The sequence below is a fragment of the Rattus norvegicus genome, chromosome 9, assembly GCF_036323735.1.
Source record: "Rattus norvegicus strain BN/NHsdMcwi chromosome 9, GRCr8, whole genome shotgun sequence".
Taxonomy (NCBI): Eukaryota; Metazoa; Chordata; class Mammalia; order Rodentia; family Muridae; genus Rattus; species Rattus norvegicus.
This window is the reverse complement of record NC_086027.1, coordinates 77,135,206-77,151,764: the sequence shown is the minus strand read 5'-3', so window position 1 is coordinate 77,151,764 and position 16,559 is coordinate 77,135,206. Positions and strand designations below refer to the sequence as shown.

The 16,559-nt window shown below is 36.1% G+C and overlaps 1 protein-coding gene across 5 annotated transcripts in view; it reads left to right on the top strand.

Annotated features, from left to right (window-relative positions):
* The window catches only part of Erbb4 (erb-b2 receptor tyrosine kinase 4), a 1,072,248-nt gene that overhangs the window by 893,869 nt on the left and 161,820 nt on the right, over nt 1–16,559 (top strand). For all 5 annotated transcript variants that reach the window (XM_063267662.1, XM_039084150.2, XM_039084151.2 and 2 more), the window contains one exon: nt 13,491–13,676. In XM_063267662.1, coding sequence (XP_063123732.1) covers nt 13,491–13,676 — 186 coding nt within the window. The remainder of the gene's footprint in view (nt 1–13,490; nt 13,677–16,559) is intronic.

Genomic DNA, 16,559 nt, shown 5'->3' with positions numbered 1-16,559 from the left:
CCAAAGGGCGCATCAGTACTGTACCATGAAGGGTCAAATGATGAGTAAGACCATTGATGGCTTTGTGTTTCTTGATCCAACACAATTCATTATTTGATGATTCCTCTGAAAATAATACTTTCAAAGATTTATCATAGGAGCAGAATATGCAAATTTTTGTAAAGAAACGCATTTCTGCCGATAACTACTGAAGGAAGTATTTAAATATTTCCACCACATTTTCAGAAAGAAAATATATTTATCATGCACAACTCTTTAATGTTGAAAATATCCATAATTCCATACTGATATAGATATTTTGAAGTACATTGCTTCTTTAATCACACTTCACATTTAATTACATATTTTGTGCCTTAAAATCATTGAAAATGGTAAGAACTTCCAAATACTGGCTTACTTTATGCTCTTCTTTTAAATTTTTAAATAAATTTTAGGTTCCGCTGTTTTAGTACATACTTTTAACACAGCTGTGGATTTAATTCATATAAATTTTAATTAAAATCTAAAAAGATGAAGAATTTTATATTCTATAAGTGGGTTTTGCATTCCACTTGAAGTTTTGGTGAATGATTACTCTGAATATATGAATTACTTTTCTTTTCATCTAGGTAATTTACGATAGTGTATTATCATGAATAATTTTCTATTTCTCTGACCTAGGAAACTGAAGGGAACAATTCTTAAAAGTTGAAGCAACAACAAATATTTTCTAATAACTGACTTTTAAAGATTTTAAGTCTTAAAATAATCATATTTTCTCTTTTTATAGGTACTTGTAGTGATTTATTGTGGCTCAGTCTATTTCATTAAAGGAAGATAGATCTTGATCTTAATTAAGAGATTTTTTTTTTTACAAATAGTTAACTTTGTCAAGGTGATTTCAAAGAGTCAAGGAATTGTTACTGTAAAAGACCCTGACTAGTCAAGTAGAATTGCCTCAGAGTTTGTTTTACACACACACACACACACACACACACACACACAGAGAGAGAGAGAGAGAGAGAGAGAGAGAGAGAGAGAGAGAGAGAGAGGAGGCTGATGGAGCAACATCAAAGCAGCAGCAATCAAAAGAGCCCACAGCTGAGTCACTGCCTCTTCACTTAGAAGGCTTTGTTCTGCACATGTACATGATGTTTAGACATTAATAGATATGACATGCTGTCATTCAGTTTTGCCCTTTGTAAAACTGTGGAGAATAACAAATGACATTTTTAAGAATACTGTAATACTGTGATTTCATTTACTCATTCTAGAACTGTGCAGCACAGTGGTCTAAGCAAATACAAAGTAATTGGTCAAGACTAACTTAAGATTTGATAGAGACTAATGTAGACATAGACATGATATAAACTAAGAAAATAAATACAACCAATGATGAGAAATATGGAAAGAAAAATGCATAGAACTAAAATTCTATGCACACTAAAGGCAAAGCATTTTCTTTTTTATTGGATTTTTTTATTGGTTTCCCATCCATGAACCCCCTAACCCATCCCTCCTCCCCCTTCTTCTATGATGGTGTTCCCCCACACACTCACCCACTTCCTGCCTCCCCACCCTGAATTCCCCTACAGTGGGGTATTAAGCCTTGGCAGGACCAAGGGCCTCTTCTCTCACTGATGCCAACAAGGTCATCTTCTACTACATATGCAGCTGGAGCCATCGGTCAGTCTTTGTGTACCCTTTGATGGTGGTTTAGTCCCTGTGATCTCTGGTTGGTTGGTATTGTCATTCTTATAGGGTTGCAAACCCCTTAAGCTCCTTCAATCCTTTCTCTAACTCCTCCATTGGGAACCCTGTTTTCAGTTCAATGGTTGGCTATGAACATCCGCCTCTGTATTTGTCATGCTTTGGCAGAGCCTCTCAGGAGACAGCGTCTACTACAGAAAAGATTAGGAGGGCTTTTCATCTCCTAGTGGGCCCTTGTGAGGTTTTTCCTGTCCCACATTGCCATATAAACTGTTAGAGTCCCTGGAACTGTACAGAGCTTTTTTAAGCAACTATATTGTCAGGATTTCATGGGAGGAAGTTTTCATGATCCTGCTTCTTTGGGTTTTGCAAACACCTTCTTTGTGATATATCCTCGTTGCGGTTTGTGTTATAGATATACCAATATAAGGATCTGGGGTAGATGTTCTCAACATGTTGACCAGATATAGATTCCTATGGTGCTATTTGATGCAAAAAGAAGTTTCTTTGATGAGGGCTGAGAGAGATACTATCATGAATAAAGTATAGGTCTAGAGTGTAATTCAGAATTGTACTGAGTTAGTGAAATGGTAATAAGTCTCGGGCCCATTATCTCATCAACCACAAGTAGCTTAGAAGGTTTTTAGAACTAGGCATGAATTCCTTCCAATTGAGGAATCTTTGAATCCAAATTGACGGCAATTGATTACCCCAAGATAAATGCCACTGTTTTACCTTGGGTGTATCTTACATTTCTGGCCATTATTCCTAGTCTTCACATCTGGGTGAGAGTATTGTTTTTCTCCTTTGGAAGCTTGTATAATACCTTTAGATGCTATGAGAGATAGTACTCAGAGAGGAGGCTTCCTAGTCAGATCCAATTTGATTTCTCAACATCCCATGTCTAAAGCGTGAGGTAGAAAATAGCACTTCATTTCTAAGTTGCTGGATAATTTCCAATGGCTGTTTTCAAATATTGAATCAAAATGTAAAACTCATGCAGAGGTGTCTTCCATAAAGAATCTCTTTTCACAGTCTCATTGCTCCCTACTTTTCTCACACACACAGTATGTGCCTAGACAGACGCAAGTATCTTTGTCTCATAGATCCCTAATGGAAATGCATCGGCAGTGGGGTGTTTTGTTATGCCATTTATTTTCTTTCAGGTTTATCATGACAGTTATTACATGAGCAGGTGGTAATATTATTTACTGCTACTATATTAAACACATAAAAGAAAACCATATAATCACAGCTTTGTGTCCATTATAATTGCCTCTAACTGATTCCCTTGATAACAGAATCAGTGTTAAATATTAAAGTAACACTGACATGAATATTTAATATGAGAACATGCATACAAATTATAGTTTCAAATTTAATATAAATGATGCTAGTAATTAAGTTCACTATAAAATTAAAAGAGATATGGAATAAAGAACTGGTAAGACAAAATATTTATATGAATTATTCTATATGAATGCAAGACTAGTAAATCAGCAGCAGCAGACTTAATTAAAGTCACTTATGCTTTTTACTTGGATGAATGATAAATAATACAGTCCTTCCTGCTTCATTACCAGAGGTATACTTGAGCTGTCTCATTAAAAGTGGAGGCAGGAGTTTCTTAAATTTATTTAGTTGTGTGTTGTTTTATGTCTTTTAATATAAATGTCACTAATTAACTGAGACTCTTCCTGCAGATAAAAAACAAAATGGATATTTTCCTTTGATAGAAAGAATATAGGGAAAATGTATGGCATATGAATTCTCCAAATTCTACAAAAGAGCAAAGTCCTACATGATTAAGCAAAATCAATTACCAAAATGAATGATTCTAGACAAAGTTAAATTTAATTTTGAAAATTATTGATTTATCATTCCAATCAATTTCTTGTTTCTAACAATAAGAAGGGAAGAGCATGGGTAGTCTCAGACCCTCCTACAAAGGCTCTTTTACGATTTATTATTGGAGGACTAATTTCAAGTAACTAAATACAAATTGTGCTTATCTTATTCATCAAAAACACAGTATAGTGTCTTCTAGAACATCAATTTATAAAGATTCCAGTAAGGAAAAAAAAAGGATTCCAGTAAGAGGCCATCTCTCATGATAATTCCTACAAGGGTACCATGATAAACTCACAGTCCACTGCATCTACCAAGTTACCTCACTGACAGCAATACCTACCAAATATATAACGGAAATAAGTTTTAGATGGGCCTAAAGGGAGAAGCTAATTCATATCCCACCTTGGCTACCTGTGAGTTCAGGGTCATGGTTGGTGATACTTGTTAAACTTTTCACATTGTTAATACATTGTCCTAATAAACGCTGCTAGGCACAAGAGCTGCAAGAGCTTGGTGTTTGCACAGGTTCACTGAACAGCAGTATTCTGGGAATAAAGTCAGTAATGTAGATACCTGCCGTCTTTCCTAACGTGTGGCTTTAGAACTATAGGGAAGTTTGTTAAGGAAGGGAACGCTATCAAGACTAAATATAGCTTTAGCGAATGAATTGTATAACTCATTAGAAAACCATTTTATATAAAGAAAAATATTAATTGTTACTGACATTATTCGGATATCTGTTTTGTTTGTTTCCTCCTCCTCCTCCTCGTGCTCCTCCTCCTCCTTCTGTGCCTCCCGCTCCCCCTTCCCCCTTCCCCCTTCCCCCTTCCCCCTCCCCCCTCCCCCTCCCCCTCTCCTCCTCCTCCTCCTCCCCTCCCCCTCCCCCTCCCCCTCCTCCTTCTTCTTCTTTTCCTGCCTTCCTGGCAGTAAACTCTGTAGCCAGGAGCTCTTTTTTCCTAGTTTCCTGTTTTTTCTGACTTTCTAGCATCCCGCCGACTCTCTCCACAAGATCCATGTTGTTGCTCACTGACCCGGTTCCGCATTCATCTTGCTCTGTTGCCAGCCAGGGTGTGGGTTTCCTTCAGTAGCAGAGCTGGGTTTAGTCGGCGGGTGAGAGTGCCTCTGCTCTGAGTACAGATTGTGTGACTATCTCCTGATTGCGTGACTATCTCCTGATCTCGGTTGTCTGCTTTAACTCCTCTTGATAGTGACTGTTGTTGCCACATCTGCCGCTGTTCTTTGAAAACGGAAAAATAATGTGTTCTTGAAGTTTACTTTTAACTTCAAAGGCTGCTTTGGGCTGTCTCCCCATTTCCCTTAATTACTTAAGGTTGGAATTGAAGGACATATTGCCAGTTCTTGTTCTCTTTGGGCCAAAAAAATGTTTGTGGAAGCGTTTTTTTAAAAAACTTTTCTGTCTAAATTTGTAACAACCCCAATAGACTTTGAAACATCAAGTGACCATTCCCCTCGACGGCTTCAGATTCCTCCATGCTCTCAGCAAGACCTTTGCTGCCTATGGATCTCAGTCCCTTCGCTGCGGTTGCCTTAATAAAAGACTGCAATCGTAGCTAAAGTTTTAAGTGCCCACTGTGCACTGCGATAAGTTGTTTGCCTATATCATTTAGCTGGTCTATATCCTATGTTAATTACTCAGTGATTAAAAGTATCTGTGTCGTTCAGATTAGTCTCTGAGTGTAACCACGCTAAACAAGATTCATTAGGAATGCCTGCTTTCAAAGTGTGTATAAAATCACGGCACCAGCGTGGAGCCTCGCTTTTCCTCCTCAGATCCGTTCTTATTTTCCTGAACTATTGAGAACAGTTCTGATTCCTCTAGTTCCGAAGTGAGGGAAGCAACAACTGCATTAATGTTGCATGTGACAAATACCACAAAACAGATGGTTTCAGATGCAAAAAATGATGTTTATCACTGTTCTGTAGACTGCTGACATGATGGTGGTGATTCTTGAGGTGTAGTAAATATAGAAGGGGGATATTAAAATTGTTTAAATTTTCTTTATCAAGTTATATTATGTCCTAATATGTCATGCATAATAAAAGAATAAAATATTGGATACTATTACTGCATGTAAGAAACAATTCCTGATTATAAACAGTTAACAAAGAAGTCTAAGTAGATGGCTATGTGTCTAATGGGGATGCACATGTGTCAACAGTCTTCGTTCAGTAGTGATAGCTGAAAGAATAGGATGGGGAAAGACTTGGACTAAGAGCACAGCAAATTTCTCATCTTCAGAAGGGGAGTATTTAGAATATTGAAGAGAATGTATTTTGTTTTCTCTCTTTGAGAAAATTATGTGATTAGTATGTATTCCTTCATTTAAATTAAATCCTATGAGACTTGAATTGGTTCCAGATGTTTAAACAATTCCACAATAGTTTCTCGGTGGCTCTCAGAAGCTGATCTATTCAAATACTTGGTCTCCAGTTGGTGGACTTGTTTGGGAAGGATAAGGAGGTATGGCCTTGTGGGAGTAGACATATTACTGTGCTTTGAAGGCTCAAATGACTGATTCCATTCTTAGAGTCTCTCTCTGCCTCAGCTGTTCCTATTCCTATGCTTTTTACTGTGCTGTCTTATCATGGATGCTAACTCTTTGCAACCTTAAGCCCCAAATTAAATTATTTCTTTTGTAAGTTACCTTTTGTCACAGTATCTTATCAGCACAATAAAATATATAAGTAGATGATCTTTATATTTCAAAATTTCTATCTCAGAGAGGTTGGTGAACAAATCTATAGGAATACAGGAAATTGAAAATAAAAGCCAAGTAAGCGTGTTAAACAAAAAGCAGGATAGCATTTCCAAACTTAAGACAGTAGAAGAAAAGATAGATGCCAGTAATTGTAATAAGACTAACTGGGGTGAAGAGTTAAGATAATTAAAAGCATCATCAGCTACAGAGGTATGATAGGGACAGAAGGGATCGCTGAAGTAAAGAAATGCAGGTAAAAAGAATAAGAACAAAAGACCTTTACGACTTTACTGAAAAGACATATTTAATGGTCATCCCAAGAGCCATTTGAACGATAAGCATGTAGGCAGGAAAAGCAGCTCTCCAAGAATAATCGGAACTGAAATTGATGTAGTATAACAGGAGATAGCAAATGTTACTAACATAGGGGGAGGTCAAGGGTGAAGGAGTTTTCATTCTTGGCTATGGGACACTTAAGCAAGCTTGCAGTTTCAGGGAGTGGGGAGAAAAGAGGATGAAGTCGTACAGCAGATTAATGGTGAAATTACATATCAAAGGAACAGAGCAAACTGATGTTCAATATTGTTTGCATAGTAATGTTTAGACGGGGAAAAGATTGTTGTCTGTTCACAACTAAAGGCTAAATTCAGTGAAACAGGATATCAATAATAAACTATACATAAGCACTGTTTTAAAAGGTGTTATGGCCCTATTCCCCAGAAACCTCTGGGTTTTCTTTTTTAACGATATTTGAGAATTCAACAATGAAAAGGAGAGGTGCTGCCTTCAGCCAAGTGATATGTAAAGAAAGACACCAAGGAAAGAAAACAATATGAAAATGCAAAAGATTCACTATGCTATGGGGTCAGTGTATAATAAGGGTAAATTAATTTTTTTTAGTTTTTTTCTTTAATTGAGTATGAATCTGAAGGAAGACTGGACACTAAAATATTTATGAGTAAATTCAGCCTTCCCACCCCAGTAAGGACCTATGCGATCTCAAGCCCAATTACATTTTCAGTCTCGCATCAAGCCATTACTTATAGTTTTGCCAAATTCTACACATATGAGACTCCCAGCATGTGCTAGTGTGGTAGGCTATAAGGTTGGTATTCTTGCTGTTTCATAATCTTAGAATATCTTAGACATAATCTTCACCGCATACCCATAGGAAATGGTAATTGTTATTCCAAGGATTGAACTTGGGTTATCAGGCTTGAAGAGCTTTTGTTATAGGATCCATCCTAACGTACACAAATAGTTTTGTTCCTTTTCCCCATTCTTCACTGTATCTCCAGTTGACTAAAAGCTTTGTTCAGGAAAGTGGCATAGTAAACACAGCCTCACTCACAGTACAACTACCGATACTCAGTAAGAATGTGTAAATCCACTGATGTAATTAAAAGGATAAGGAGATAAAATAAAAATGGAAGGAATTCACTGTAACGAATGAGGAGAAAAAATTCTAAAATCCAAAAACAGAAGGTACAGTTTTACATTGTGTAAAATGCATCGACAATGATGTCTTCAAGTGTAATAGCCGTAAATACTGACTGAATCTAATAAATGGCCTCTGGATGGATGAATGATGCACGATGAAGAAGAAGATCGGTTGCCTTCAAGGATTGTAAGGGCCAAAGACTTAATTACTTATGTTTCTGAAGTGATTCTTGGGTTTAGAGAGTAAGGGAAGCCAGGTAGAAAACTGAAAAATGACAACGTAGTAATTTACCCTGTAGAAATGGCTGCCACCTACTTACACAAGTAAATCACAGTTTATTGAGGAAACGAGTGCATATTTAGTTTATTTTATTCTTTGGATTCTGTCTATGACAAAATAGTTGTATATGACATTATTGTAGAGCAGTCACTTTGATCCAGTTTCCTCTTGTATCTATCATTATTTTCAATCCTATCACTCATGCTGTTTTCATGGGCAACATTTGTCGCAAACATCCATAGACCTGCTGACCATTACATTATACATCCACATTTTGTGTCTTTTGTTTCTCTGCCACCACTTTATCTTCCTTATCGCTAATGCAATAAGATTTTCTCCATTTGCTGCTGGAGGGTATCGAATTAATTGTCTATAACCATAATGAAACAGGGAAAGTTTGGCTGAAGTTAACATTTTTTTTTAACAAAATAGCCCAGAAGTATCACTTGGCGCTATGCTTTCCCCCCTTTCTTTTCTGCTTGTGAGGCACAATCAGACAACAGGAAAGAATAAAGTAAGTTCAAACAACAAGGTCAAAATATCTGCTGGCTGGAAAGAGTAGGGCCTCAATGTAAAAAACCGTGCTGCTACCATCTATTGTTTTACAGGACTGTCTTCCCTTCAGGAGAAAAACCAGAGATACAAATATCATGGCTAGAGACTAATGCTGCACTTGCACAGAGCCCTCTGTGTGTGTGTCTTAGAGTCCCTTAGTGGTTTTTTAAAAAAAAAATGTTCTTATTCAAAGCAGATCTCATTATCAAGAAAAGTATCCCAGTTTTAGACTTTCCCACCATGCACCTCTTGGAGTCTCCCTCGTTTCCAAGGGAAAACTCTTTACTTTGCCTACAAGAAAAAGAAAATTTACAGAGCCAAAGGAAAAACAAAGGCAGAATAAATTTTAATTTCGTGAAAAATTAGGTTATGTACCTGTCAGATTATATTTATCCCACTGCCCTGTGGTAGCATTTTCCAGTGACATCAGCTAAGATTCAAAATTGCTTGTATAGGTCCCATAAGAAACTGAGGGCATTATTAATTTAAAATCAGACTAATCTATTGAAAGCAAACTCTCCCTGATTAAAATATTGGGATTTCTTCCTGCTTCTCCAGCCCATTTACTGCTTTAAATGGATCCACATTCCGTTTTCTTTATCTATCCTCCTATCCTCCAAAAAGCCATCTGCTATTTCCTTTATGAAAAATAAAACCTACAATTAGTGTCTTGTTCAACTTTTCTTTCTAAAAAAAATAGGGGGGGGAAAACAATTATGCAAATCATCTGTAATTTAGTTTCAAATACTCTTTGTAGTGTGATGAGCAATTTTCCTTAGTACAAACCCAGCTTTTTTGCCAAGACTTTTACTAATAGTTTTTTAAGCGAACTTCCAGTTTTCACATGAAATGTCATCTAATGTAAACTTTTCAAATGTGTGTACAGAATATAATTAACACTGGCCTTTGGCTTGTAGAAGGGAAGCAATCACTTTATATATGTCATCGTTTAAAACATAATCATCACAAGGTGTTTCTTCTGCCATAAGCATTCTGATTCCTACCACTTAAAAACTGCCCAGTAATAAGCACTACAAAGAGATACAGAATGCTGGGTCCTTTGTCTTTTCCTGAGGTACAGTGTTAGCGAGGTGGTTTACCTGTGAATACTAGTCTGTCCTTTGATTCTACTTAGCTCTCCATAACTAATGTGTAATTAGACTCGATTCATTCCTGTAGAGCTAATGTGAGGTGTGTGGATTTGTCTTGTCTTGCTAACAAGGTAAATGCCTACAATGTGAAGTCCTGATGAAATTTAAGAAGATATATGTGTATATGTAACAATCCTATGAAATAACAATACATTTCTAATCAGAAAGTATGTTGTAAAACTGATCCTGCTGATTAGACCAAACAATCCCCTAGAAAATAAAGAAAAGAGACTCAGTTTCCCGTTTCTTTAGTGAAGAATGTCTATCACTTTTGACTATTCTCATGGTTGAAATTAGGATCAAACAGTCGTGACAACTATTGCTTTTGTAACAATTACAGAAACTGGACTTGATTTAATTGTGCCAGAGGACCCCAAAGGTTCCTGCTTTCTACATTAACTTCATATATCTGCTTGATACAGTTTCATAACCACAAGTAATACTTCAAGGCTTAATTTCCTACCTAAGTATTCAGAAACACTGTACTAAACCTAGTGATACACAGACACACACAAAAATAGGAACCACCAAGATAGTAACAAACAGGATACAATAAGTATAATTGTAACTTAATTAGCTATATACCATTTCATATCTAATTAAGTATCTAATTTAATGCATAATTAATTACGATATTTGATCTGACTGTATATCTTGCTCAGTTGTTAGTGTGTCCTATATATTTTACACATGTACATGCTGTAACTTGGTGAAAAAACCCTCTGGTTTATGCTATGAATGTAACCAGTTGATAGTGCATAGTAATTTGCCTGATGTCATACTTGCAAAATCTTTATAATTACAAGAGTTTTGTTTCAATTGTTTGCTGAACTACACAATAAATGAAACAGAAGTCTTTCAACCTTTATAGGTACACATAGGGCCACATGAATTTTTCTGTGACTTACCAGTTTTGTGAGGAGAAATAGGGAGGGATTAGTATATGTCCCTACTTCTCACAGAGGACAGGTCAAAATAAGTGACTTTAGCAGCTGCCACAGAGGCTGATTGAGACAGAATGATCCATGTTTCCATCACTTCATCTGCCTCTATAGAATGTTACTCTGTCTGTTGTCCTGATAATCCCAACCACAGTCCTTTCGTTTTGCCACAACAGAGGGTAGAGGAAGATTTTCACCTCAGTGTGCCTAATTACACCTTGAAACAGTTGTTCTGAAGTCAGTTCCTCCCTACATGAGGTGTCCATCTGTGCATGCTACCTAAGCACTTGCTGATGTGTGGTATCTCTGTTTCCTTCCATAAATGTAGCTCTTACATATTCATTCTGTCATGCCATCACAAACAAAAACACAGCACATCTTTATATGTTTAACTCTGTTGTTCGAAATTTTGTAGAGACAGGAAGTATTGAAGGATAATATTGTAAACATTCTCTTATTTGTTACCAAGCCCTAGTACCAATTTGACATATAAATGCCTCCTTCATGCATGGGTACATGTATGTATTACACACTTACAAACACAGATACATGCATATTGTCTTCCTTTTTCTCTACCCCTGTAAACCATTATAAAGAATAATCAAGAAATATTCCTGAATATTGCACTATACTAAAGCCGTTCTGAATTATTTATGCTGAGCATAATATTCTGTAATTCGTAGTCCATATATTACCTACCTGGTTATCCTGGTAGTATTTTATATAGTACATACTTTTTCAACCTAAGAATGAGTAATGGCACAATTAAAAGAGTGCCTTCCAGTCATAACAGGATTAGCATGCCAAATCCACAGAGACTATGGCAACATGTACAGGGCAGGACAAAGGGATGAACCTCTGTCCCGTCACAGAATCTATTCCAAGTGTCATCTGCTCACAAAGAAACATTAGTTTTCTTAATGAAATTTCACTGGGTATTCCAACTATACTTTAAGGCAGGCCTTATGCCCAGAAGTAGATAACCTATGTTGGGCATAAGGAGATAGAGTAGATAACCAACATAGGTTATCTACTTCTGGGTATAAGGAGATATATTTGTCTTCATGGTGCTTTGTTTGGGCTTTTTTTTTTAAAAAAATAAAATCTTATTGGTGTTTTGCTTATACAGTATGGTTTCTAGTTTTATTTTATAGGTTGTGTGTGTGTGTGTGTGTGCCTGTGTGTTTCTGTATTTGTGTGTGCATTTCTCATGCTTTTACATTCTTTTCCTGTTGGTTTTATTCTGTTTGTTTGTTCTTTAATTGTCTAAAGAGAACCTGAATGAAAGTGGAGAGCGTTGGATAAATGGAGAGTGCGGAAACATTGGAGGTGATGAGGGAGAAGAAATAGATCAGAATATAGTATATGAAAATTATTATTTTAATATAAAAGTACTATCATACAAAGAATGTCCCAAAGATCCAGTCTTGACCTATTTCTGTAAAAGTTTTAGCTTGAACATCCTACCTGTTTTTCATATTTTTCATGATAGTGATGTGTTTGTTTGCTTGTTTGAGACAGGATTTTTCTGTGTAACCTCGCTGTCTTGGAACTCGTTCTGTAGATCAGACTAGACTCAAACTCAGAGTTCTGCCTGTCTCTGCCTTCTCAACACTGGGTTTAAGGCATATTTATTTGCCTGGCGAGATACTAAAATTTTTAATGATTTTAGACTATTTTCTTCCCATTATATCATAAATGTGGCTAATATTATATCCTAATTATTTATTTGATTCTTTATAATTAAAATTAAATATTCTTAACAAGGATATTATGTTGCTGATATCATGTAGCTTTGTAAAAACAAAAGTTGATTATAATTTTCACTGAAGTAGAATATTGTTTTATTTACTTTGTTTCATAAAGGGCCATGTCAAGCATTAGAGCATAAGAAGATTCTTTATGTTAATGTTTCATATTATTGACATAATACTAACTTTAAATTAGAGACAAATATGAGATTACTCTGTACCACTGTATGGCTACATTTTCACCTCCTTTAGTTTAATATCAATATGATAAAACAATTGGAACTTGGCTTTGATTTTATCAAATGAAGAAATTGATCCACATACAATCTTATAGATTCACTTAGCTTGTACGCTGTATAGATATCTATAAATAGGACATGTCTAATTTTTTAATATTTAAAATATATTTGAGTAAAAAGTCTTCTAAAAATATTCCTTTTTGTTTACAAGTCAGCATTGGACTTGGTTACAATTATTTATTTACAGTTTTACAATTTACATATGTCACTTACATGTGATAACTCCACATGAATAATGGGTAAGCTGAGTTAGGGTCACCCAACTCTTCTGGAGAAAAACCATAACTGCATATTTATTATTCTCTAGAGATGTCATTAAAATTAGAAGTCTCTAGTATACAGTGGTGTTTATTTTAACATAATTGGCAGGCAATAAAATATTATATTGTTCATGCTATAAAAGATAAAATACAGGTATTGATTTAGTAGATTATTATGTAACTGAATTTACTTTGTGGTATAAATTATTTCTTCCCTCGCTTCCTTTAATTATGTCCGTCTAATCAGAAATTGATTTAATAAATATATTATCATTTTAATTGAATCTACTGATGCTTCTTTTGGAACTGAGTCTTACTGAGTCATGACTGGCCTCGAACTCAGTACATAACATAGATTGGCCTCAAACACACAGAGCTTTGCTGACCTTTGCTTCCTGAATGCTGGCATAAAAGCTATAAGCACTAGGTCTGACTCACAGAGTACATTGTAAAATCCATTATACACCTTTTGTCCAGTGTATTTAAAATACTGAGGAATGCTGGCTTGAAATAATGATAATCTGCTTTTTTGTTGCTGTTGTTGCTGTTACAGGAGGCACTGATTATGGCAAGTGTGGATCACCCACACCTAGTGCGTTTACTGGGTGTGTGTCTGAGCCCCACTATCCAGTTGGTTACTCAGTTGATGCCACATGGCTGCCTACTGGAATATGTCCACGAACACAAGGATAACATCGGATCACAGCTGCTGTTGAACTGGTGTGTCCAGATTGCTAAGGTACGTGCTGTCATTTCCTATGAAAATGATAGTTAAAGATTGATCTGATCCAGGAGTCAGTTAAAATTATGCCATGCCTTTTCACATTTTAATAGAAATAACTTCCATTGCTATGCTATATGACATTGTTGTAAATTCTTTACTGTAGACCATGGATCAAACACATAGACTAGTTATATATGCTTCTGGATTATTATTCCAAGTTATTCATATTACATTGTCTTGATGATGTAATACACATAGCACACTAGTCAAATGTAACAGTTGAAATCCTAAACTTGTTTAACTTTCCTTTGTTATTTCATACATGACATCCCAACCACAGTCTCCTATCCCTCTAGTCCTCCAGTCATGCCAATCTCCCTGATATATTTTCTAATGGAGTCAAGTTAGCAAATAAAATCAAAAACGTGAAGATTCAATGTCATAAATGTTCTATTTACTGATTTTTTATTAAAAGAGTATATAGAATTATCAAAATCATAAATGATTTGGCTTAGTGGTAACCCCATCTATATACCAAGCCAGTTCTCTTGTCTCTGTTCATAGCTTTCCCTTGTTGTTTGTTGCTCGTGCTTCTGGATTTGGAAAGTCTCCCATTGAGTATAGTCTGGGATTTTTCATAATTCTGATATCTGTCAGAGCTACAATGGCTTCTTTTACATTATTGCCAGCTGTTTTTGTGGTACTCCCTTAGTTTGCACGTTTATCAAGAGAGCTCCATTGTCTTTCTTGTTAGGTGATAACAAGTGGCATTAGTGGAAGAGGGTTTGTAAAATAATGTCATTGGTGGGGCTGGAGAGATGGCTCAACAATCAAGAGCACTGGCTACTTTTCCAAGGACCTAATTTCCACTCCTAGCATTCACATGACTGGCTGCTCTTGTTTGTAATTCCAGTCCCAGGAAATCTGACACCCTCTCTAGGCTGTGCAAGCATGGCAGTACTATGTTGAACGTTATTGAAACCTAACAGGGCAGTAGGGTCTTCCTGGAAGAGGAAGATCATTCAGTGCATTCCTTTAAGGTTGTAATCCCTGGTTTCTTTCTACCTTTCTGCTTCCTGTCCATCATGAGGTGAACAGCCTCCCCTAACCTATGCTCTTGCAAGTACTTAGACTCTGACTTAGAATTAGCCCAGAAACAATGGAGTCAAAGCCTATAAATTCTCTGAAATTATTGGTCAAAGTATGGCTTTCCCTTTTAAAATTGTTTTCTCAAGTGTTTTGGTTACAACTATGGCAAAATGATCGATAGGTACAAAGTCTGATTGATACATACATACATACATATATGTATATATGTTCTTATATACATATTCACATATTAATATATATATGAAAATGTTAAGAAGTGGTGGCTCACTCCTTTTAAATAATTATTTAATAATTATTTTTGCCAGCATGTTTGTCTGTAGCCACAGACACCCAGTGCTTGCACAGGCCAAGAGGATGTCAGATTACTTTTTTTCACTCTTTTTTTTATTTTTCTCCCATACTTAGTATGTGGAGTGACAGGAGATTAACTTCTTGTTGTTTCACCCATCTACTTCTGTCAGAATAAAAATAAACTTCAAGTCTGAAGGTCTGATGCAAGTTAAATGAACATAGTGTTCTGACTTGTTTCTACTTAATACCAGATACTATGTGCATATAAGACTTCATTCATCACACATGTATACAAACTACCAAATCAGAAAATCATGACCTGCTGTTATACTTAATATACTAAATGACAATCAGTGTTATTTAGAAGTCTATTACGTCTTTTGAATGAGAGGGCACTTTCGCTGTGTTTTGATAAAAGATTATATTTTATTAAGGCAGAATAAAAGATGAAGAATTTAATTACAATTCATAACACTGTTGCTACAACTAATCTCCATATCATGACAATGACAATCCATTATTAAAAATTGAAACACAAATTTTTTATAGCCATTTGTGCATAAAAGTAAAGTCCTAAATCTTTTAAGAAAATCAGTAGAATGATTTTAGTTCAGTGGCGAAATTTAGGCCAAGGTAAATACCCACAGGGACTCCTCAGAATCACTACAAACTAGACTAATGATAAAATTTTATTTTCAAAATATGGGTACTGGGTGGATGTAGACGCCAAGGTCTTTCCTCCTCGCCCACTGCTGCCTGTTTTAAGATGTGCCAACAGTGATCCTCTCCCCTCTTCAGCTCTGAAGGACCCAATCTTCATTTACAGAGTTGAGCCCAGACTCTCAATTTCCTAGGGTAAGAATTTTACCCATGATGGATAACGTAAAATTGAGGGTTTTTAAAAAAACCTGAACTTAACTGAAGTTTATTTTCTAAGTGCTGGAGGAAGGCTTTGGAGTCTTCCCCCAAGAACGCACAGTGCGGAAATTCCTTCCTGATGTTAAACCTAAGTAGAAACACAGAAAATTTCTCTTTTATACCCAGCTGTAAACATAGCATAATAACTTATAAACCAGTAAAACATCTTTCTTGGTGTACTGAAGAAAATAAAAGTAAGAAAAAGTGAGACAGAATAGATTATGCCCAGAAAGGATTTTAGTGGGGCTCCTGAGTATTTACCAAAGGCCTATCAGAGCCTGTTGGTACAGAAAACAGCCTTTGTCAATCTTCTGATGGAGTGATTATGTCTGCCAAACAAGGAGGATGCTGAAAAGGTCCCAGAGGCTGAGGTCTCCTTACCAAGCTTCTCACAGAAACCAACTTTAGGAAATGTGGTTGTACTTGCGTTGGAGATGGGAGCCGAAATACATGACTGAGTGCATTTAACATGACATTCTTCCTAGTGACAGAGCATGTGACTGAGAACCTATTGTTACCCTCATATCTTGTTAAGATTTCATCTTACCCAAGTCTACATTCAAGACTATGGGCTCCTTG